Source organism: Octopus sinensis, linkage group LG1, assembly GCF_006345805.1.
Source record: "Octopus sinensis linkage group LG1, ASM634580v1, whole genome shotgun sequence".
Classification (NCBI taxonomy): domain Eukaryota; kingdom Metazoa; phylum Mollusca; class Cephalopoda; order Octopoda; family Octopodidae; genus Octopus; species Octopus sinensis.
Genome location: NC_042997.1, coordinates 92,340,870 through 92,367,139, shown reverse-complemented (window position 1 = coordinate 92,367,139; position 26,270 = coordinate 92,340,870). Strand labels below are relative to the sequence as shown.

At 36.7% G+C, this 26,270-nt stretch overlaps 1 protein-coding gene across 2 annotated transcripts in view; it reads right to left on the bottom strand.

The window, feature by feature from the left end:
- The window catches only part of LOC115214865 (patatin-like phospholipase domain-containing protein 7), a 65,947-nt gene extending 45,521 nt beyond the window's left edge, over window positions 1-20,426 (bottom strand). The window contains exons 1-3 of one of the 2 annotated variants that reach the window (XR_004999176.1): window positions 20,131-20,426; window positions 2,321-2,405; window positions 185-270 (exon numbers count right to left, since the gene is read on the bottom strand). Coding sequence is in view for 1 of the 2 variants with exons in the window: in XM_029783899.2 (XP_029639759.1) it covers window positions 185-270; window positions 2,321-2,405; window positions 20,131-20,205 (246 nt within the window). In the remaining variant the exon portion in view is untranslated. The remainder of the gene's footprint in view (window positions 1-184; window positions 271-2,320; window positions 2,406-20,130) is intronic. The other variant, XM_029783899.2, reaches the window with a different exon arrangement.
- Window positions 20,427-26,270: the final 5,844 nt, after the last annotated feature.

Genomic DNA, 26,270 nt, shown 5'->3' with positions numbered 1-26,270 from the left:
TTATATTGTAAATACCAAAGAAATCAATGCTCCAAGGGTAACATTAAGGATTATCTAACACTCAAAAGTAACGGTCAATTTACTCCTGATGCAAATGTTGAATAATAGAACATCTAATTGTGCTTAGACTTTTCAAATTTAAAAAAAAATTGATATGGATAAAACCTTTTTGTCTTTTACTTACTTTCCTCAGCATTTTCCTCCCATAAAATAAAACTTTATCTCGCTTCCGAAACCTAATTTTGGATTTCTGGGTTTCATTTGGTAAAACTGAAAGATTTTCATAAATAAAATAATAGAAATTAAATATAAAAAATTCTGAAATACTGTGTTTTTATTATTATTGTTCAGAATCTACTGTAACTGTCTTACGAGTATATGCATGCATTCATCAAGTATCAAAACTTCTAAAATTCACCACAATCCCAACTATTTAAGCAGTCCAAATCATTTTCTATTATTCTGAAATAGTGCATTCTCAAGCTATAGAAATCCTAATCTTACCAAGCTTTTCAATCCTTCTCTTGCTATTCCCAAGAAAAGCAAGATGTCTGACTCACAAGGATGAAAAAAAAAAAACACTCACACACAACGGCATACTTTATCACCTTCAGTCTCTCTTCCTAACGAGAGCTAATACAGTTTCCAAAGAACCAAATCGATTAGTAGCCTGTTCTTCATTGATATACATCATTAGCACCTTGTCTTATAACTTCAGTGACAGAGCACTAATGATCCCACTTATTTCTAACCCTTACACACACAACAATGCAGATGATGCCTTCCTTCGTTCTGTTTAACCATTCTAATACAAGTGTAACCCCCATTCAACCAATATATCATATGTCAAACATGCAAGGTTTCTTTGAACAGAGTTATTGTGAACATTCTTCAAAGAGGTCATGTCAACATAATCTCCTTCAACAGTATTACCCAAACATAACTGCTACACATATCAGTAAAACAGTCTTGCACTACCCTCTCCTTATGCATAAAGAAGGCAATAAAAGTCTTCAAAATCACTAAAAAAAGGTTAAGCTCCACAATCTCAAATAATGTCTAATGACCAGATCCTCTCTTATGCTCACCTACCTGGAGAGTTTATTCTGGTGCACCATCACATCCATCTTTATCTTAATCTTCTCAAAACTATTACTCACCCCTATAATGTGGAGCAGCTATGTATCCTCTCTACTTTAACCTCTCAGCATCTGGTATAAAACCATCTCCCCCTACTTAATACACACACACACACACACAGTCATGAGGGATTTTTCTCTTTCCTGTTCTTTTCTGTCTGGCAACTTACTTGGCAACCTCACTAGTGCCAGTGGCATGAAAAAAAGAGAAAATCCAATACACAGTATAATGGCAGTTGGTATTAGGAAAGGCATTCAGCCATAGGAAACATGCCAAAGCTAACACTAGATCATGGTGCAGCCCTGTGGCTTTCTGAATCCTGTCTAACCATCCAACCCACGACAGCAAGGAACATGGACATTAAATGATAATGATAAACATTATTAGAATTGTGCTCTATAAATTTAACTTCCCCTTCAAAGTCAGAAAATACTTCAGCTCTTATAAATCATAATCTCTTACATATCCAGGACGATAGTAGCAATGGTGGTGGTGGTGGTGCTGATGCTACTACACAAATATTACAGACCACATCTCGAAAGAAAATTATAAAGGCTGATAGGCAAATATTAATCAGTGTCACACTACAGCTATTGGCTTGATAGACATTCTTTCTTCTAGTGCCCCAACAACAGCTTCAGCTCTAAACTTGTAAGTTGCATATCACCTCTGCTGAAGCTTAATGTACCACCTCTGTCTCTTCCTCTAGCCATCTTCACTAAGTCTCAATCACAAAAACCCCACACTTAACACTCACTCAATTCTTCCTCCCCTTTCTAATTTTCAAGAATTCTTTCAACCCAAGTTTTCATTTTGGAGAACCTGCAAAGGTCATGTGCACTTCCATTCTACTTCTGATAAAACAAAGCAAAAAAGAATCCCTCTTATCCACATTCCATCTTCATACAACATACTCATTTTTTTGCCCTTTTTTATGCAACAATCGTGTGTGTGTATGCTAAATTAAATATTCATTTTTCTTAAATGTTTAGTAACCTATTTATCTGGTATGAAGTAATAACGAAAGCTTAATAAAAAAGTGTTGCATAAAATACTTCAGATCATAACTGATTTTGCAGTTCTTTAGAGTAGTATCTGACAATCAATAATTACAAAAGGTATTAATTTGGAAATCATAAGCAATCAAAATTTAAAATACAATATCTAAATCAAAACTTACCTTTGGCTTTCAGTTTGCTAAAGCCCCAAATTATGATAAAGACAAATACAGCAAATAAGCCAAAAACTATTATCCAGAAGAGAGACTGAAAAGAAAAAGAACATTTATAATATTATATTGTCATGACAAGTGCTTGAGTGTTACACGTAACATTAATTATGGGATGAAATTAAAACTTAATCAAAATCTTTTAATATAGTGAAACAACATTAAGAAAAACTACAAATTTATGCATCAAAATAAAAATAGCATTTCTAAACCATGGTATTTTGACAGGTGTCAAATGTGAATGCTAACAGAAGGCTATAATAAATAGCATTGATAATGTATTCTAGGTGCAGGAATGGCTCTGTGGTAAAGAGTTTGCTTCCCAACTACTTGATTTCTGGTTCAGTTCCACTGTGTGACACCTTCAGCAAGTATCTTCTACTACAGCCCCAGGTTGACCAAAACCTTGTGAGTGAATTTAGCAGATGGGAACTGAAAGATGCCTATGATATATATATTGGAATTAAGCACTACAAAGTAGAAACTACATGCTGCTATGAAAGTATTTTGTAACTTTTTAATGATGCTGTATTCTCTTCTCTATTTGGTATGTGAAAATATGAAAGAGAAGACTCTCCAGGATTCAACCTCGCCTTTTCAGTCATCTCATTGTGTAAATTCAACCCAATGATGAACTAGAGGTCTGTGTTAACACAGCCTGGTTATATGTAGATTAAGTTTCAAAAATAAAAAGACCACAAACAAGAGTGCAAGGTAATAAACTTAATGCTGTTAGGAAGAAACAGAGTCCAATATTTCAGATAGTATCTTAACTAAGAACAAATGAAAAGGAGTTGGGATATGTGGGAGCAATGTTTACAATGAAAGCCAAGTAGTGAAATCTCTATATATAAAACTGTAGTTGTGTGAGTGTCTGTCCCCTTCGATTTAGATTCCTAACTACTCCCACATTTTGCGGTGCAGTTTAACCAAATTCGGGTATCTTATAGTCGTGATTCATATCGAGCCCGTCTGAGTATTAGCGCGCGTCTACGATTAGTCTACGATTTTAAAAATAATTTAACATAATTTTTTATTCCATTTTAATGCATAATTTTTCGTGTGTCGATGGCGGTGGAGTTGGCGTCCATGGTCACACCTGCACCTGTTTGCTTCTCCCCCTTCTTCCCTCCCTCGTGAAGCTGTGGGGAAGGGAGTGTAAGGAAATCAACGTCGTAAAGCATTGTCAAGGAGACCAGCGTTCTTTTAGAACAACGACTTCATGGCTTGAAGACACCAAAACAGAAATGGCTAAGAAAGCCCGAATTGGCATCTATAAGGGAAGTAACTCTCTAAAAATGCTTATATAGTTATTTCCCTTACAAACCCGAGCAACGCCGGGCGACACTGCTAGTAAATAATAAAAGTGGGTGCAGCCATAAGGTGCCTTGTTTTGTTTCACTTTTGAGCTAAGAGAGATAATGTACAAGACGTTATGTAAGGGTTTTAGAGCTAAGGGAGATAAGGTGTGAAAAAATTGTGCACAGGAATGTGTGTGTGTGTGGTGTGTGTGTGTGTGTGTGTGTGTGTATAAGTATGTAAACATATTCAGAGTGTGTATGTTCTGCTGTATTTTTGGAGCAATTAAGGAATACTTGTGTGTGAGTGAAAGAGACTTAGAGAGGGTAGTATTACCAGTTAGGCAAGTTGTGGGTCCATGGTCTAAAAGCAGGTAGGTGTGGTCAGGAGAATTAAAGTTATAGGATGAAATTATCCAGTGTTGTTACACTGGCTATCAAAGGTGGGTCCCAAAAACAATCTGCTAATCCCAAACCAGTTTCTCCAATATACAACAAACCACAAAGCTGGCATTTAGTGCAGTAAATAATGTTCTTGGTTGTACATATGAAATAGGTTGGAGCATGGAAGAAGTCCGGTCTGTGTAGGGAGGTCATATTCAGGATAAAGGGACAGTGGTTGTGAGAGGAGACAAAGGATCCATGTTAGGTGTGAGGAGAGATGAATAAAAGAATGGGCTAAAAATTTCCTAATTTCTCACTCTTTCTGCAGATTTAAATCTGCAGAAAGAGTGAGAAATTAGGATGATCTTTAACTTTTGTTTCAGTCATTGGGCTGTGACCATGCTGTGACCATGCTGAGGCATGACTTTGAAGCGGTCATGGTACAGGAGTTCTCCCCTTTTGTTACTGTTTTATTTTGGTGGACCCCCATAGCAATTTGAGGTTTAAAAGCTAGTTTTATAGAAACTGCTTTCAAAGTTATTTTGTTTTTCACACATTAACTTGTGTAGGTTGAACCATGTAAAATGTTAGAGAAAGAAACCTAGGTGTTTATTGCAATACATACATAGACAAAAAATTTTTTCAGGAGCCTTTAAAATAATATTGTAGATCCCCAATTCACTATTTTGTTGCATGGTCCCCACCAAAATCTTATATGGAGCCTCAGGGTCCATACGGACCCCAGTTGAGAACTACTGGTTTAGTTAAACAAATCAACCTCAGTACTTATTTTTAAGCTGGGTGGCCTATTCTATCATTCTCTTTTGCCAAAGTGCTAAGTTAATGGGTTGTAAACAAACCAACACCAGTTGTCAAGTGATGTAGGGAGACAAAAATGGAGATACGAACACACATATATACACACAACAGACTTCTACATAGTTTCCATTTATCAAATTTACATACAAAGCATAGTTCAACCCAGTAGATGACACTTGCCCCAAGCACCACAGTGGGACTGAATCCAAAACCACCTAGTTGCAAAGCAAGCTTATCAACCAAAGGCCCATGTGAAAAAAGAAGACGGAAATACAGCAAGACAAAGTGCTGAAGAGGTCGGTGGCAGAATTGGAGGTGAGGGGAAAGGAACAAGCTACACAGACATTACAGGGGCATCATCTCACAACACAGCTTGACACCCATAGCTTTCAACAACTCTTTTCATCATGCACCAAATTGTATATCCAACATCTCTCACCATCTCTGTCAACTTTTGTCTTGATTTCACCTCATCTTACCCCACTCTCACCAAATACTCCATGCATCATTACAATTCTTCTGCCTCCACCATCTTGTAGCCACAACTGGTTTCAGTACCAAGTTGCATCAAATGGCCTGCAACTCCACAGAACATTGTTATCCCCAACAAACTGTTACACCTGTGCTTTCGATTTTCTTTTCACTCTCATGTTACATATCTGCCCTCTCACCAACCACCATTCCTTCTCACCTACTAATCATCCACCATCTTACCTCTCCAAAATACTATTCTATGACACTCCCCTCCTCTAATCTGATGCTGCTATTTTCCATATTATCCCAGAACACCATCTTGCAGCAGATGTGACTACAATCTGCATGACCTTCTGCTCTATCGCTCTTTCATTTCTTGTTACACTCAACATAGTTCCTTTGCCTGCTCCCACTGCAACACCTGTCCCTTAATCCAGAACACAACCACCCTATACAGACCTAACTTTACATTCCATGTCCCCACTTATTTCACCTATATAACCAAAAAGATTATTTACTGCATTAAATGCTCACTTAGTGATTTGTTGTAGAATAGAGAAACTGGTTAGTGACTGACAGATTGTTTCTTGTCTTTTATCTTTTACTTATTTTAGTCATTGAACTGGCCATGGTAGGGCATTACCTTGACGAGTTTTAAAGTTAAATCAAGCCCAGAACTTAGTTTTAAGTTTAGTACTGATTCTACTGGTCTCTTCCGCCAAACTGTTAAGTTATGAGGATTGAACAAACCAAGACCAGTTGTCAAGCAGTGGTGGGGCAGACAAACTCAAACACAAAATATACACACACCTCTCTCTATATATATATATTAGTTTCCATCAACCAAATTCATTCACAAGGCTCTGATCAGCATGAGGCTGTAGTAGAAGACACTTGCTCAAAGTGCTGTATGTACAGTGAGACTAAACCCAAAACCATATGGTTGCAAAACAAGATTCTTAATCATACAGTCATGCCAGTACCTACACAATGAACTAAACTTAAATAAATAATTAGCAGCAGTAGCAGTAACCTATTTAACAGCCTAAAATTTGAGAAAAATATACCAGAACTTTAAAGTAGTAAATCAGTCATTCCTTTTATCTGGTAGCAGTATTTAGTATTTTGCAGTCACCAAAATTCTTAACATTCCAGTCTCCCAGATAATGAGGTACATTCAGTAAAAGTATTAACAATTTTAATTACTACATCAATAATTTAAAATACTATTTAACTATTAAAGTATATATACTAGAACTTTAAGCAAAATTAAGCGATGATATTTAAAGAAGATTTGTGAGATGTATCTATTTGGGAAAGGGCTGAGATAATTTATCTTATAATAATTACAAACTCAATCATAAATAGCATAATGAGTAATGTCTGTTAGATGTATATGGTACAATGGTAAGGGGAAAAAAGTTTCACCAAATTACTGTAACAGTTTATTCCAGTTTAATCAGTTATATCCACCCGAAATTTCATTACCCTGAACTGTGGAAAGCAGTTTTATATATTAATGTATCTTTTGCTGAGCTATGTCATGTCTGAAACTATTTTTTGTAGAGGTATATCAAGTTTATTGAAGCAACAGGACTTGCAGAAAATACCAATTTGTATTTTTTTTTTTATAGATATTTAACACCATTACTTGAATAACCGTTAAATTTGATTTTACAGTTAAAGGGTTAAATGTTGCTAGATCATTATCAGCCTCTCTCCACCACTACATTAATACATTTACAACTAAATTAAAAATTAATTACCAAGCTCTGCATACTACACTAGCATAGGTTCTGTGTAGTTGATTCATCTAAAATTAAGAACCTTCAAAAGGAATGTAACTTGAATGGTATTTTGTTCACAAATATCTACTCCAATGTAAGTGGACAGTGGAAGGGAGAAAGAGGGAGGGAGAGAGAAATTATAGGAGGAAATTAAATACTCATAAGTAAAACTTATTCTAAGTTTACTCCATTCCTCTAATGGTCCCTGTTAAGTTTTCTTCTAATTAAATGCTTTTGACCTTTATGATAGGATGTTGCTGTACAAGGCTTCCTCTTCTGTCACATTTGTGGTTGGGTAATAAGATGACATTTAAAATTAAGATTGAAAACTTTCCCCTAAATAACAGATAAATACACTAAATATTTTTTTTTATTTAATGCTTTATATAAATGCATGTGTGTGTGTGTGTGTATTTGTTTACATTTGTGCTCTACAACAGTTGCTGTAATCACTTCTATCAACAACTTGTCTGCTCTCTTCACACCTTTGTAGATACGAAAAATAAGAGATCCCCGATTTGAAAAATAGTTGAAGGTTAGCAACAAGTAACCAATTGTAAAACAACGCCTCAATAATATATTTGTCTAACTGTGGTCAAGCAGTGAAACACAAACCGATGCAGCTGTGCACACTTGCACATGCACAAACATACACACACAATGGGCATCAGTGTATTTTCCATCTACCAAATTCATCACAAGGAATCAATCAATTAGGGGCTGTAGTAGAAGACACTAGCCAAAGATGTTGCAAAGTTGAACTAAACCTGAACCTAGGCTTAAAATAAGTAATGGAGCTGATTTGATTGACTAAACTGTTCAAGGCTGTGTCTGATATGGCTACAGTCCAATGGAAGTAACAACTAAAAGAACAAAAAGTATCAATAGTTTTGCAACTGAATGTTAAAAAAATTCAAAACCACAACAGTTTTTATCTGAAAACAACATCCATCAGGAACATTTGTGGCACTGTCAGTTACAACAGTAAGAGTTCCAGTTGAATTGATCAATGGATCAGCCAGCTCATGAAATTAACCTGCAAGTGGCTGAGCATGCCACAGACATACAAACCCTTAACGCAGTTCTCAGGGAGGTTCAGTGTGACACAGAGTTCGAAACGGCTGGCACTTTGAATTACAGGTACAACTCATTTTTGCCAGCTGAGTGGACTGGAGCAACATTGTGCTCCTTGCTCAAGGACACAATATGCCACCAGGAATCAAACTTACAACCTTACGATCTTGAGCTGAATACCCTAACCACTAAGCCATATGCTTAGACAGGAACATAAACACTTTGATTTCATTATGAAGCACAAAGTAACATTTTGAAACTTTCCCTCTACTAAGTCACCATCTCATTTCAAAATGAGACAGAATATAATTATATTCAGTATCTAATCCAGATAAAAGTATTTGAAATGGATTTAAACATGCTATGGTGCCTGATAAAACTTACACACTTCAAATTTAATAACCTTACAATAATACCTATTGCTGAAAGCTGCAGTAAAGTTTAAAACCACTTGCTCCATTTGTTTTAAAGATCTAGCTAATTTTTTCAACTCAGCATTATTTCCTCTCATATTTTTTGTCCTCTCTTTTGTTACATTTTTTAACTTCTTCCAATTTTAAGTCTAACTTCCAAAATAGATTTTTCTGATGTGTTACTTTTCCATATTTTGTAAAGCACATAACTTCTGCAATTTCAAAGCTGCAAATGCCTCTGATAAAAATCATATTTATATTCTGTCTGAAATGGCATTATTTTGATCCAGAGCCAGAGAGAGAAAAAAATAACAGTGGAAGCTACTTCTTGGAAGATAAAACTTTTACAGTACCAATAAGAAGCTGATACCATTAAGCAGAAGATATTAGAATCAAAGATCCATATTTGTTATAAGTTGACAGTTTTCAATCCATTTTAAATAGTTACGGACTGTTTTATAAGATTATCTGTGATTATAACTTCCACCATGTATATACAAACACACAAACACCAATACCACCTCTGACACTGACATGATTTCACCACAACTCTCCCCATACACCTATTACATTTCCATAGCTACCGTGCATTTTTGATCTCCAGAGGTATAACATTAGTTGTATTGGTTGTGTGACAGTTTAAAACCACTTCTAATAAGCAGAGAATATTTAATTTCTTTTAAGATAAACGTTTGGGACCCACTAACAGTTAGGTAACAACACTATCTCATAACAAGTAGCCTCTACTGTATTGAAGAACTTGTATTAAAATACTGTCTGCCTTTTCAGGTAATGAAAATAAAAGATCACTGCTTGAGTCTTCTAAATGACTAGTAACTGTTGAAGAACTAACATTTTGAAAGCAAAACAATTTACTGGGGTAAATTTTTTTTTCAACAGTCTCTATCATTACAGAAGCAAATTTTTAACAATCTGTATAATCTGTTGTGTAAGAAATTTACCATTCATAAATGGCTTCCTCTTTCCACACACACACACACACACATGGCAAACCCACAGCTGGCATACACACAAAATTCAGGCTTTTTGTTATTGTTCTTATATCTGTAATTATAACTTCCTCCATGTATATACAGACACACAAACATCAATACCACCTCTGACACTGACTGATTTAATACACCACTATCTCCACTCCTATCACTGACATGATTTCACCACCACTTTCATTTCATTTCTTAACAAATAGACTTTTTTAAATCATATTTTGTTTGTCGATATACTCTATTGCATTGCAACACAATAAAGTCTATGTCATATTTCATATCTTTAGAGGTTAAACTCCTTGAAGGTCCCATAGAGTTTTATGATAGATAAGACAGTGTTCTATCTGATAGTAAAACAAATGAAAGTTCATCTTTCATTAAACACATGCCTTTCGTTTGGTATTTTCTGCTTTTTGAAGTTAATGCAATTTGCATTAAGTCAGGAGAGAGAAAAAATGAAAAATATAGCTTTCACCAGTAATAGCAACTTAAAGCAAACTTTTTTAAACCATATACTTCTTAAAAAGAAAAATCTTTCTTCAATGAGGTGTACGTGTAAGTATGTATGTGTGTGTATATATATATATATAAATACACCCTTTTAAAGCCTAGCCAGGCTCATGGGCCCGGTTTCAATGGCGTATGTGTTCCCCAGCTGGACGGGACGCCAGTCCATTGCAGCGTTACTCATCTTTGCCAACTGAGTGGACTGGAGCAACGTGAAATGAAGTGTTTTGATCAAGAACACGTCGCCCAGTCCAGGAATCGAAACCACAATCTTACGATCATGATGCTGACACCCTAACCACTAAGCCACGTGCCTCCACATTATATATATATTCTTTTACTTGTTTCAAAGTACCACCTCGAAGAGTTTTAGTCGAAGAAATTGACCCCAGGACTTATTCTTTGTAATGCTGGTACTTATTCTATTGGTCTCTTTTACTGAACCACTAAGTTACAGGGACAAACACACCAGCTTCAATTGTCAAGCAATGGCAGGGGGGTGACAAATGCAGACACACTATATGTATGTATGTATGTGTGTGTGTGTGTCTGTATGTATATATATATATATAGAGAGAGAGAGAGAGATAGATAGATAGATAGAGAATCTATTTACAAAGATTTGGTTCACCTGAAGTTATAGAAGATACTTGCCCAAGGTGCCACACAGTAGAACTGAACCCAGAACCATGTGATTGGGAAGCAATCTTATATATAAAGGAACAAATAAAATGAGTAGTGATCTGAGAGCCTACTGAGATGGGGAGGCTAACATGACCTTAGCAGACAACTATCAATTAATTACAAAATAAATTTTCGAATATAATTATAATTAACAAGCTCCTTTTTGCATCCACAACTTGCATTTACACCCAAGTAATTTTTTCCAGGTTTAACTCGCACACTGCCTGCCTACCTTTCCTCCAACCACTGCTCTCGGTCTTCCTCCCTCACCACACAATGCTGGCAAGATATTGCTAATGGTTGTATAACTGTTCCTTTGAAATCATGCTTAAGTATTGTCATGCAGTCAAACTGATTTTTAAGGTAGCTTGTACAATTGTAATGAGAAGGCTCTAATAAATAAGTATCTCCATACACACTTTGAATATTGTTTTTTTGCTGACAGTGAGCTCCCTATGCTCAAGTATAATTCAAAACTTCACAGAGGCAACAGAATCTGTTTACTTAAAGGGCAGCAGGTTGGGACCACTGTACTAGAGTTTATTAGATTTTCTCCAATGGTTCGCTAATATATTCTTGAGCTTGCCTAAAATTATTTATGCTATATGATTTTATAAATAATGTAATTAAGACACTTGAAGGCTGGAGTGTACAACAACCAAAACATAGTGAAAGTAACAATCATGATGAAGACACCAGTTTAACTAATGTAAATAGTATATATAATATAAAATTTTCATCTCGGCACACAATTTTACTACGAAAAAAAAAAGCAATCAGATTGATACCAGATTTAATTTTTTTTTTTTCTTTTTTTTTAAGAGAGAGATACTTTTACCATTGGGGTTAAAATTATGTTTATTTCAAAAAGAAAAAGAATAGGAAAAGGTATATTTTGTGTGTCAAATTGTTTCGTCAATATCACTACCATAATTAGCAAAGACAGTTTATCTGTACTATCAACGTAAAGAGTGATATTGTAGTGTTACATCGAGATAAAAACATCTTGAAATGTGTTTTTATGAGTGAGAAGTTTTCAACGAAAAATAAGCTTGTTTACGTTCACTAAAATAGCAAGTCACCGCATATGTTTGTGTTACGATCGTCAACAACTATGAACGCCAACATTAACACACACACACACACGTTATATGAATGTATAATATAGAACATCGAAGCGTGTGCTTATTATAAACAGCTAAGATTATAAGTACAAAACAACAATACTCAAACAAGTGTTTGAGATATGTAACAGGGTCAACCTATTTTCAACTAAAACAATTTTCACTTTGGCACAATGCCACAAATTAGGAAAGGGCTTATAGTCAGTAATATACAAAATACAGCATTCTTTCGATCGAGTAGCATCATTGAAGAATACATCATGAACATAAAAGATAGTGTAAAGTGAAAAATGCACGGAGTTATAAATCGGTCCTCCGTCAGTTTCGACGGTGCGTATTGCCGATGTTCTCACACCCAACTCATTATAACATCGTGTAAAAGGCTGAGTATTCCACAGACACGTGTATTCTTGACGTATTTTTCAGGGAGCAGAATCATCAAGATACAATATAAACCAATGGTGGCCCTCGAACAACAGGTATAGTTCAACTGGTGAGTGGAAATAGTTACTACAGTCACAATTTTAGTTAAGAGAAAAGTCATATTTTATTAAAATACTATGAAATAGATAAATCAAATCCACATTCAGGATTACAGTGATTATTTCTTTTCATTTCATTCACACAACAGAATTCACTTCGGTACACTTAAAGACCTCATGTATACCGCAATCTTTCCATTCCGAAGCAACTCGCAACAATACTTTCACTAACGGCAACCTGTAATATCGGCATCGGACCCAGGTTTGTTCACCCGACAACCTGAGGATCGCAAGCTGACAAGTAGCGGCTGTGCTCCGATAGGTTTCTTTTTAAACCTGAAGGGACAAAAAAAGTCCTAGTCTCCGAATCTACCAACTCAGATCGAATTAAAGATGACCATCCGCAGATCGGATTAAAGATGCCCTCTCCATTCTTCCAAGTAATTTATTCCCTAATTTGTCTGCCGTGATCACAGACTATCGTTACCTAAGTATTCTCTCCAATTATCCGTATTACTTGGGCAATGGATTACACACTTAAGCATTTTAATCTTATATAAGTCTTCCTTTACCTGGAGCTACCATTTTGGTCAGAAATATCCGGATATCATGAATTCATATATGACAGTATTACAAGTATTTAGGAGGCGGGGAGAAATAGCGTTTTATTCAATATTTTTTTGCAAATAAAAAAAAATTAAATCAGTTGTAATTCATTAAGGCTTTTACGAGACTTTACACAATTCTACTAACCCAATTTCATGGCACATGCTGAACAGCAAGCATTTCAGCAAACCTAGACAAAAATGTAAAGTAATAATTGCCTACTCATAACTTGGAGGATGTCACGAGATAACTTGAGAAATCGTTGTCAACTAAGTTCAAAAACTGGTAACAACAGTAATTCCACAGTCAGTGAAGTAACTCCCTTGTCCTATTTGGTTTGCTTAAGAGCTGTAGTTGTTTAGCCCTAAGTCTTGATCAAACAGACCTATGATCCAAGACATTGCGGTCGTGGCCATATCTTCCTATTTTCAGAGATAGCGTATCCAGAACTCTCTCGATGTGGTTTCCTCTTTTTCCCTCCTAAAGGCGATAAGGTGTAATTTAAGGAAGATTTGGGATGCTATTTTTAGCAGGTCAACGACCACATAAATGCGATTTCACTGACTAGGGCTCAAGTAGTCATGTAAAAATTTACACGACCTGCTACATTTAGACTCTTTGCACAATGTTATACAATAGAAATCTACGTGATTTCGGGTTCAGTTCCACTGCGCGACACCTTGTCTTCTACTATAGAAAGCTGTAATTGTGTATCTCCCACCACCGCTTGACAACCGGTGTTGGATTGTTTACGTTCCAGTAACTCAGAGATTGGCAAAACTTCGCTAGAATAAATGCCATACTTAAAAATAAGTGCTGGGATCGATTTGTTCGACTAAGCCCTTCAAGGCAATACAGTGCCCCGGCATAACCGCGATCCAATGACTGAATCAAGTGTTAGAAAAGCAACAAAAGCGGAGAGCTCGATATAATAATATATTCCAACGAAATTAAATACATCGAGTGATCAGTTGTATACAATGGGGAGTAGTGACGCTGATTATGAATACCAACAACAAGGATAATGTAAAATACCTCAGTCAGAGCGCTATCCATTCACAGGGCCTGAAATTTTGCGGGAGGAGTACAGTCGATTACATCGACCCATGCTCAACGGGTACTTATTTCATCGACCCTGAAAGGATGAATAGCCAAGTCGATCTCGGCGGAATTTGTGCTCAGAACATAAAGATGGACGAAATGCTGCTGAGCATTTACCCGGCGTGCTAACAATTCGACCAGCTCACCGCCTTATTCTATGTATAAATATAGAGTAGTCTGGCGTGTATAAAATACTGAATCGAAAGACTTCGATTAAACTGAGTCTAACTTCGCAATCAGAAGATAAGAACTTTAAAATCAACTCTACCACTTTTCCTCTATTTCAGTATATACTGATAACTTCTAAGTCTAACCAATTTGTTGGAATATTTCGCTGACGAGCGCTATAAAGATCGAAATATCTCCGTTACTTCGCCATTTACTTTAAGAACATGTGATGCACGCCAAACTGCATTATTTTATTCTCCGGAAATCTTAATTAGCTTATATTAATGGAGCTATCTACAGTTATTTGAGGTCCTTCAACGACTCGCTATATTACATATGTAAGCATCGTAACTAAACGATTTCGTTGTAGTTTGCGCACCTGCAACTTCATACTTATTGTAAAAATAAGAGCGTGGCTGGGTGGTACGAAGGTTGCTTTCCAACCACATGGTTCAGTTCCACTGCATGACACCTTGGGCAAGAGTCTTCTATTACAGCCCCACTCTAACAGAAGCCTTGTCAGTGGATTTGGTAGACGGAAACTGAAAGAAGCCTGTTGTGTAGTATGTGTGTGTGTGTGACCACCACCGCTTGACAACCGGTGTTGGTTTATTTACGTGCTCATAGTTCGGCAAAAGACCCACAGACTGAGAAAAATAAGTATTGGGATCGATTTCACTGAGAAACTTTCAAGCCGATGCCCCAGCATGTCCGCAGTCCAATGACTGAAGCAAGATAGTTAAGAAAAGTAAAATATATTTCTTAATCTTTCGGAAAGTTTGCTTAGTTGTCAAAAACTTAAAGGAAAAATATAGAAACAAATTAAACAGTAGGACCCGAGGAAACTGTATCGGCAATTAATCAGGAAAATATAGTTTGAGTGACCTTTCGTTTTATGCCTGTTCATTATCTTAAGCTTTATTTTATCTTCGTTAAACGAATAAAAACATTGATCTCACGTCTCAAAGGGCTGATATCAAATATTCATAATTGACCTAAATAGAAATTATATACAACACAGTGTAAACAATCCCACATTCACATGCAAATATTCTTTTACTGGTTGCAACCAATGGACTGAAGGATACTGTTTACACATGTTTTAGTCAACAACATTGATCCTGAGCCAGATTAAGGTCAACTTAAAACTGACGACTCTTCTATCGCGTAACTGACGCACCTGGTAATTTAACTCGGACCAGCCGTTTCGCAGGTTAGACTACGGGCACTACGGTAGACCGTATGTTAAGGTAGCTCCGAGTAACTGAATATCAGAATAACATATGGATTAAAAATTAGGTTTACTTTGTACGGAAGTCACTAGGCCCTAGAACCATGTCAATTATAACAAATGTGAATTATTTTAATATAACACTAAATACCAAAAAGCAAATTTATTTATAAACAGGGCAGGTCATCAGCAAGTGGATAGTAAAGTTTACCTCGGGAAAAAATGACAGAAGACGGTAATATTCTCCCAGAGATCAAGAGAAGAATGATGCTTAGGTTGATGGGTTTTGAAAGATCAGGAGAAGCATTAAGGCCTGTATAAGGATCAAGCATAAGGTTTTCAAAATTATGTTTAGGATGACATGACAGCAAGACGTTTGCATTAAGCAACATCATCATGGGAACGTCTGTGATCGCTCAGCTTAGAAAAGAGCGCATTATGCTCGGCAGCACTGTGGACCAGAAGAGGAACAACTGGATCCGATAGCAGACAACAGGCATCAACGATACTATCACTACCATCAAGAACAAACATAGGTGAGCTGATTATGTTGCACAATTTAAAGACAGAAATCGTCCTGTAGGATTGGAGAGACACAGAAAGAACAAAGGAACAAGTATTAGTGAGCGCACATAGACACGCACACGTGTGTGTAGTTATGGTTAGCACTGTACACCGGTGCGTCCATCCATGTGAAAATTTAACAATCTGAGAATATAAATACAAGAGTCAGAACAAGCTACTGAGAGAATGAGTTAGATAACGGAGTAAACCATAATAAGATTCTACGATTTCATTAGTCTACATAGAATCCGCGTGAGCAAGATTAGCCAAACCCAAATGACAGTGGAGACAGCTCAAACAGAGAGGATTTCTTCAGAAGTGATATTAGTCCTAGAATGAATGTTAGAGCAGATGATTTTTGTGTTTTAATTGCAGTCTTTGATCAACTATCAGTAATTCACAACAGAGCGAATTATTGAAGTTGGTCCGTATAACAGAGCCAGATTCCAGTTTTATCGTATCCAAAATTTAGCACACGTTATTAACTTCTTTATTATAATGATCATCATAGGCCAAAAGAAAAAGGCGATAGATTGGCAAAATCGTTAGAGCTTCGGAAAAGATGATTTGCAGTATTGCTTCCAGCTGTTAAGGTTTTTTTGTTTTTCCTCTTTTTTTTTCATCCCTTTGAGAACGACAGACAGTAACACTTAAGTACTGGAGCCGATGTAATCAATTAACCTCACCCTAGAAACATTAACAAAAAAGGGCAATGGAGCAGACCCGATGCTGCGTTGGACGAAACGCCTATCTGTATTTCTTTCAGTAGTTTTTATGTTCGGGTTTCAAATCCCTGAGGTCAAATTTTCCTATCATCCTTCTGAGATCGATATAATAAAACGTTAGTCAATATTGGAGTTGATTGTATCGACTAACCCCCATTCCCCGAAATATCAGGCCTTTATTTTTATTACTTTGTTTTTCAGTAATTGCGCCCCACTCTTTTCGGGGGGGGGCTTGTTCAGCTTCACCATTGTACAGTAATGGGAAAAACTCTGCAACGTGCTTTTCTCGGTGCCCTGTATATTATTTTTAATGGTTAATCCGAGAATGTAGTCATTCTTGTATTTATCTTCTCGATTGTTAAATTTTGACAAGGACAGCGGTTTACAATGCTAACTACAATCACACACGTGAGTGTGTGTGCGCGCGCGTTTTGTTTTAGGTACGTAAAATCCAAACACACAAAAGATTAGATTATGGTTATGGACAGGCCTGCTGGATCCTGAAGATGGGAGATAGAGTTGCCTGAGGTCTGGACAAAACGTACGAGACAAAATGAAAAAGAAAACTAAAATAAAGTCCCTTCGACGAACGCACAAAAGACGAGTTTTGAAATTTTTCTTTGCGGTTTTTTAACAAAAGTAATGTGTATTCAATAGCAGGGCCATAAAGAGCTCTATTACGTTCTATAACGAGTATAGGTGTGGTCTTTATTACTTTCTATAATGAAAATAAAGTGATGACTTCGTGCAGTCTCTTACAATTAACAACTCAAATTAGGAGTAAATTTTATTTTACTCTTTGAATAATTTGATTACCTATTTGATTGGATTGTTTTTTTTGTTTTTTAATCGCCGTAGTTTTGCTCCTATTTTACTTCTTTAAATGAATAATTTATCCGAGTGAGGGAAGGGTTGTGCTACATTGAATTTGATAAATGGGTGGAAGTGCTGCAGAGGGATAAGTAAAATAAAAGAGGTAAGGCTCGGAGTTAAAAAAAAGACAATTACTAAAAGGCTCGGAGTTAAAAAAAAGACAATTACTAAAAGAAAGCTAAATGAAACAAAAAAATGGTGCAAAAGTAGTGAAACAAACTGACGCCCACCCTTCCTTTTTGACAGACACCACGAATAATGATGTGATAAACATATTGTGCAATATAGTGTATAGGCGCCGCACATATACGTGTGGCAAAGAGGTTCACCTTGCAACTACGTAGTTCGAAGTTTGATCACACTGCGCTACACTTAGGGCAAGCACCATCTTCGGTAACTTTGTGAGTGGAATGTTTTTGGATGAAAACTGTTTCTATTAACCTGCCTTTATGTAAAAACAGGATACACAAGCGTGATTAAGCGATGTAATAAATACTGAACGATAAAAACCTGTACACAACCGCAGTCGAATGACTGAAACCCGTAAAAGTAGAGGGTGATAGTTTGACAGAATCGCTGAAGAAAATACATGGCCGTATTTTTTTTCCTTTATTATTTTCATTTTTTCGAGTTGATAACAAAAAACTAATCACGAACTGGAATCGATGGTATTGAGTAATCCCTTCCCCTCGAAATTGCTGACCTTGTTCCTAAATCACAAACTGTTGTTATTGTTGCAGTTAAGGGTGGTGGTAGATCAGTAGAATCGTCAGAGTGCCAGAAAAAATACTCTGCAGTAATTCTTCTGACACTACGTTCCGAGTTCAAATCCCACGAATATTTTGAGAGGAAAAGAACAGTAAAAGAGTAAAATTTAAGCGAGATGGTCAGTGAATGTAGCCACGTATATTTTATAATTTTCATTTTCACCAAGTTTTTTTATGAAAAAATATCGCCCGTTTGTTCTTTCCATCTAACCCCCAAAGGTTACAAGCAGAATATTTATTGTAAGTAAAATGTTTCAAAGTCCTGAAACAAGACGAAATTAACCATAAACAAGTACATTGCACACGAAAACGCTATACTTCAAAGATAGAAATACCAAAATTGAATCAGTCCAGTATTGAGGCTTATGTAATCGGATAATCCTTTTCAAGTTTCTAGCCTTGTACTTATGTTAGAAACAATTAGCAATATGGTAAATTGAAAATACCCCTAAGAAGCGTTCTGCATATTGAATAAATACGATATGGTCTGAGTAAATAAACAAGTTGTAAGGCTTCGAAGTGTAAAAAAATAATAAAAACAACTAGGGGAAATAACTCCAATAAGATCTGTGTTGATCGAAATTTTTGGACATTGTAAGATAATACAAATAAAAGAAACCTTGATATCTTGTTTCATGAAGAGCCACAAAAAAAAACAAACCTACCATTATAGGGGGAAATGGGGTATGAGAGCAATGTTATGCTTATTCATTTCACGAGAATATTAATGTTGTAACTGTAGTCGACTTTCTACAAACAGGTAGTGAAATTAAGCCTGCGAGGATACGAATCAAACGATAGCCAACTGCTACCATTAATGCCAACAATATTAGTATAACGCAAAGTTTAAAGCAAAATAGTAATTGCACTAAATTCTGTGAAACAAATTTAAAGTTGATCCTTAATTAAACACAAGAATTAAGATTTATAAATGATGTTAAGTAATGTTTTTGTTTCGTGTCAGAGTACTAACATTATATAAGTGACGCGAAACAAAACATATAAAACTTGGAATCGACTGTTTACCCTCAAGATAAACTGATTGAATTCAAACCTTCATCAAGGGCATTAACGACGTTGAGTTAAAAAGTAATAAACAGACCTATGATCAGATTCATTCTATCCCCGGTCATCTACCTTATACACTTTATCGAAAGCCATAATTTTTTTTCTTTCTTTTCTTAGTGTTTTTTTTTTTTTTTTTTTTTGCTCAGCATTTCGGATTTTTTTACAAAGTAATAAGTGTGCAATAGAAGAATTTAATTAATTTTTTGCGAACCGAACGAGCACATAAAAAATTCCCTGGATGACTCGTTGGTTACATGAAGCTTAGAAACCAGTTTCGGTAGCAGCATCCTTTTCTGCTCTACGATGTAAATAAAAGACTAGTAACAACAGTAAGAAAGCGAAAGGAAAAAACGGAATAGCTACTAAAACAGTCTGTTACCTAGGAGTATTAGTACTATTACTAAAACAGTAATTATATAACATTTGCCAAACTCAAATAAGCAGAACAGCAACAATAGTTTGTTTTGTTTTTTAATGTTTTTATCTAGCTATTTGGAAACGATATTCATTTTCAAAGTACACTCATGAATAAACATTTACTATTCCAAGTTAAGCGATTTGAGTATAATTACTTAAATGAATGAAAATTAATTCAAATAAACTTACAAAATATATAACCTGCTGTAATCTCAGCCAGTTGAAACTGTTCAGAGTTATTAAATCACTCGGGGTTACGCCCATTGTCGAAATTATTGGTAAACCTTTATGAAATGTCCTCAGTCACTTCTTCTTAAACTTTTAGACTTTAAGCCTCATAATTGCCAAAAGTAGAGGACAGTTCGTAACACTGTATAAAACAAGTAAGACTTCTTCGGTCATTTGCTCTTGTAAGCACACCACCGTTGACGACGGTGTGTGTATGTATGCGTGTCCACTGCTTTTAGTGACATCTAGAAAATAAAGGAACATGGAATCAAGGGAGGTAACTCTAACATTAAGCAATCAAAAGCATTGAAATATTATTTTAGAGAGGCTGAGTTCAATCCTAATGAAAGGAACATTTATAAATATGTGTGTGCGTGTATATACGAATTAAATTCTCTGATCGTTTCGAAGATTACATACATTCATGCATATATATATATATAATTAACAGAATGAGATAAAAAAAAAATTCAAGGCTGTGTTTTCAGAACATTTATAAAGAGAAGGTCTTACAGCTATTTTCGGAATATTTTATATATCCCTTCATCAGAGACGGTGCGAGAAAATGTTTAATAGTTATTATAGAGAAGATATGAAATACAGAATGAAGGGAAGGAATGAAAACAGGCGTGAGATACGTAAGGATTTTGTATTTGCAGTTCCATTATTTAAGCAGAATGGTGCATATATAAGTTTCCTATATAATTTTCAAAATCCGATGGAATAGCAAAGGTACCAATGTAGAGTTGGGGATAGCAGCGTACCTGTGCGCTAACAATATGTACGGACGCACACATACTTACGGATTTGTCCACTCTTAGCTGTAACCAAGAAGGGATGGGAGTCAGTATGCATTATGTGCTATTTGTGTGAAATATCCTAAATGATAGATTTGACTCTTAATTCCCCCCAAAAAACGGTTTTTTTTTACATGATGTGATCGTTTTGTTCATGTGTATCTGCATATATACATGCATGCATATACATAAACATAAATATATACATAAAATATATGCAGACATATATATATGGATACACAAACACACATAGAAGAAGACTGACAAACCTCCATGGGTATATTTTATATATATATATATATAATATATATATATCATCATCATCGTTTAACTTCCGTTTTCCATGCTAGCATGGGTTGGACGGTTCGACCGGGATCTGGGAAGCCAGAAGGCTGCACCAGACTCTAATCTTGATTTGGCAGTGTTTCTACAGCTGGATGCCCTTCCTTACGCCAACCACTCCGTGAGTGTAGTGGGTGCTTTTTACGTGCCACCGGCACAGGGGCCAGAGGAGGCTGGCAACAGCCACGATCGGTTGGTGCTTTTTATGTGCCATCGGCACAGGTGCCAGGCGAGGCTGGCAACGGCCACGAAAGAATTGCTTACATGAAAGAAAATTACCGGAAACATAACGCATTGTTTACAAATATTGACAACATGTGCTATTTTGTAATGCACAAAATGACAACTTCCAAATCCTGTTTCCTGACAGGGTGAAAATGATCGAACTTTAAGCCTCTATAACATTTTAAAAACAGTTTTCTGGAAAAAATGAAATAACTCCAGCAATTCAGTCTGGGCGAGCGTATTATTATACCAACTTCGGAGTAACCAGAGAACATCGAAGAATCAACACCAAGAAGGAAGAAATATTATTTACATATATTTATTCATAAACTCACAGGTAGTTAGAGACAGTAGTACTTGTAGTCATAGCAAAGTTTTTTTTTTCAATAGTGACGAAAAGGTTGCTGTCTGTCAGAAGAGAGGGAAAGAGTAAGGAATGCACAGTGCTGACTAGAAAGGATAAAGGTGGCTCTGCTCTGATTGGCTGTATGCAAATGAGTTCATTACAAGGGTCTAGAACTCTCGTGGGGAAAAAATTTCGCGGTCAACTTAGACAATGATGTTGATGATGATGGTTTTAAATCGAACAAAATATCTTAAATTGAACATAATCCTCCAAATAATTACGTATATTTCTAATAGCAGTAGAACAAGAAACTGTATGCTATGTCTAGAAATGTCATTCAAATCAACCTTTTAACAATGTAGCCATTTCATCATCATCATCATCATCATTTAATGTCCGCCCTCCATGCTAGCATGGGTTGGACGATTTGACTGTGGGCTGGCGAGCCAGACTCCAATCTGATCTGGCAGAGTTTCTACAGCTGGATGCCCTTCCTAACGCCAGCAACTCCGAGAGTGTAGTGGGTACTTTTACGTGACACCGGCACGAGGGCCAGTTTGGTGGTACTAGCAACTGACACAACCCCAAATGGTGCTTTTTATGTGCCACCTGCACAGGAACCAGTCCAGCGGCACTGGCAACGACCTTACTCGAATGTTTCACGTGCCACCAGCACAAGTGCTAGTAAGGCGACGCGTTAACGATCACGCTCGAATGGTGTGTTTAACGTGCCATCGGCACGAAGGCCAGCTTGTTGCTCTGGCAACGATCTCACTCGTATGGTACTCTTAGCGCCGGATGCCAGTCACCGAGTTAACCATTTAACTATTCAGTTCCTGTCTACTTAATCAACTCACAAAGCCTTTGTCGGCCCGAGGCTATAATAGAGGACACATATAGCTTCTTACCACGTAGCCGCGTTTGCTCATAATTACTATAGTATTATTTTTAAAAGCCCTTGTGGCAAAAATTTTACAACGTGACTAAGTACGTATCAATATGCGTCTTTAACAATAAGATAAATATACTAGGGTAGGGTCAAACGAGGAGTAGGACCTCATTTGGCCCTGCCCTAGTCTCCTTTTGTCACAGTGAGAAAAATGGGATGATGGAAGAATAAGAAGAGGAGTCGTTCATTTTCAATTCATCGGTTTATTCTTACAAGTTTGTACGCTCGATTTAATGATTTAGTTGGATAGTTTGTGTGGTTGTGTGTAAATGAGTGAGAGAGAGAGAGAGAGAAGGAGGAGGAGGAGGAGGAGGAGGAGAAGAGAAAGTAAATAAATGAATATGCATGTCAGCTGCCATGGCATAGCCCCTCGCTGATTGAGGATAGCTCCTAGCGTGAAGCATAACTGTTTGGTTCTCTCTGGTGCATAACTTTGTCTTTGACCGTCTGTCTATAATCAACAACTTATTCGCCAGTATTTTTGCTGACGTTAATCGCTAAAATTGTTGTGTAATTGTTAATCATAACGTCACTACTCAATTTGATCTGGTTTATATTTATAAAAGCTTTCTAAATAGAAAGAAAAAATTCTGGGCTCACATCGAAGTAGAGACCTATTGCAAGTCCTTACATTTACCTATTCACAACCCATACCGTATTGATCCCTCTGCTAATTACTGACTCACGTCGCTATCATCAACGTCGTCATCATCTGGTCATGTGTCTGCACTGATCGCACAAACGTATGACCAAAGCTGTTCGAACCATATATATCTTGTCGTTTTGTAGTATTCTACTTTGTCTAATGTGTCGTCCCCCACCCCACTTTTTAAGACAGTGGGTATGATTTGAGAGAGAGAGTGTGGGGGGGGGGGGTATTTGACTGCTATATACAGCATAACAAAATACTGCATAGATGCTTCCTCGCTAAATGAAATTACTATGCGTAATTACAATGCATAATTTCTTCTTAGTATGATTGAATGTCTTAACCCCAGTGACGTAACATTGGTTGCCAGCGCCCGGAGCAAGATAAATATGGTGGGGATGGCGCGCTAATTTTCATCTCTCTATATATAAACGGCAAAATGTCTGTCTGTGTGTGTGTGTGTGTGCGTGTCCTTTATACAAATCCACAATTTTTCAGTTAGAGGGCTCGCACTTTCTATGGTCATTCAAAACCGTCCAAGGGTGGTCGTGCACATCTTTACATTTCCCCAGTCAACCCGCAAAGCCATCAAAAAATCAATAGAAGTGACTTTTTTGTGAATTTTCTATCCAAAACCCAATCAAAATGCCCGAAACTTGATACGCCAATTGAATGCCTGCTAGCTGTATGTGATTGGTCGGAGATTTGGACAGTACTCGCGTGTATGTGCGCACGCACGCAGCTGTATAGGCATGCACTAGCACTATGACCCGGCGTTGCTGGGTCATAGTGCTAGTTAATTATTACTTTAATTTTTAAATTTTTATTTTAAAATTTTATGTCCAGAGTGACTTCCCTAGTGTCCCACCATTTTTAAATAGTTAAAATATTTATATAAAAAAAGCACATTGATCGGGACTCAGCGTATGATGATTTTATTTTTTAATGCTAGACACAAAATATGAAGAAAATACTCGAAAGATTTTTAGGAACCAAAACATTGTTTATATGCAACAGAAAATGTACTGAATGTCAATGGCAACGCCTCCATTTTGTAATAGCATTCAAGGCTATGTTTGGCCAGCAAACTGAAAATGAGAAAATTTTATGTAAGGAATAATATGAGTTTGCATGTAATATCTCAAATTCAAAGTATTTCTCAATTTCTTTGTAAAGCAGACATAGATAAAAGAATGGAGTATAACCGACGAGCACAGGAGTGGGTGAGTGGTAAGTAGCTTGCTTACCACATGGTTACGGGTTCAGTCCCACTGCGTGGCACCTTGGGCAAGTGTCTTCTACTACTGCCTCGGGCCGACCAAAGCCTTGTGAGTGGATTTGGTAGATGGAAGCCCGTCGTATATATATATATATATATATATATATATATACGACGGGCTATATATATATATGTATATTTGTATGTCTCTGTTTGTCCCCCCCCCCCAACATCGCTTGACAACCGATAGAATAAGGCTACTAAAGAATAAGTTCTGGGATCGATTCGTTTCGACTAAAGGCGGTGCTCCAGCATGGCCGCAATCACATGACTGAAACAAACAAAAAGAATAAAAGAATATATAAAAAAAAACAATAGCAGGTGTTTTTATATAAAATAAATCAAATTCAAAAATCACTTAACAGTTTAATAGTAAGCTAACCATAAATAAATAAGCAATCTGTTCTTTCCATGTCATCCCCGCAATCTAAGCTTGACTGAGAATTTTTTAGATCATATGACTCCCAGTTCGCAGGATTTGACCTCCATAGATTGTTATGTCTGTAATGTTGGGAAAGAGGAACATTAACCGTCAGCCCTATAATGCAAGAGACTTGTTGGCAGTTTCCATAGTGGATGTAATGAGTGACACAGACAGTGGGTGATTCACCTTGGTTTTCAGCTGGTTCTGAATCCACTTCATAATCGAGAGTGAGATTTTGTTTGGTGACCTGTTTCTTTACGATAGACGCTATATAGCGTCTTCCTGAAGATCGTTTCTTTTTTTCTCTTTGCTATCTTCTAGTTTCTACTCAATCAATTACTATATACCCTGAAAATACACACACACACACATACACACACACACACATACACACACACAACAAAGATGCATAAATGCACACATATTTACATACACATACTTCTTTACATATATAAAGATGAGCTCGTTCGTGGGTTAGATTTTGTCTTTGCATACGTCGATGACCTTCTAATCGCCAGTAGTACTCCAGACCAGTACCTCGAACATTTAACCCAACTGTTCAAGCGCCTGCGTTCCTATGATGTGAAGAGCAGCCTGGCTAAGTGTGTATTCGGTTCTACCAGTTTGGAATTCTTGGAGCATCTCATTGACGCCGACGGTATAAGTGGAAGCCATCAAACGTTTGTCTCTTCCTGTTTCCTTAAAACAGCTCAGAAATGTTATTGGTTTATTATCGTTGTTTCATTCCTAACTGCAGAGAAGTTGCTTCCCTTAAAAAAAGAGACCCAGATAACACTGTCTACTACAGCTATCCAAGCTTTTGAATCTGTCAAATCTGACCTTGTTCAAGTATCCTTCATCGCTCATCCTATTACGAACGCAAAATTGACACTCACTGTCACAGTTTTAGAGCAATCTGTCAACGGCCGAAGTCAGCCATTAGCCTTCTCTCGCTAGCTGAAAAATGCTGAATTGGGATACAGCGAGTTTGGTAAAGAACTTTTGGCAATTTACCTGGCGGTGAAGCATTTCTCTTATCTTCTTGAAGGTAGAGATTTCACGATTTTCACCGACCACAAACCGCTAACGT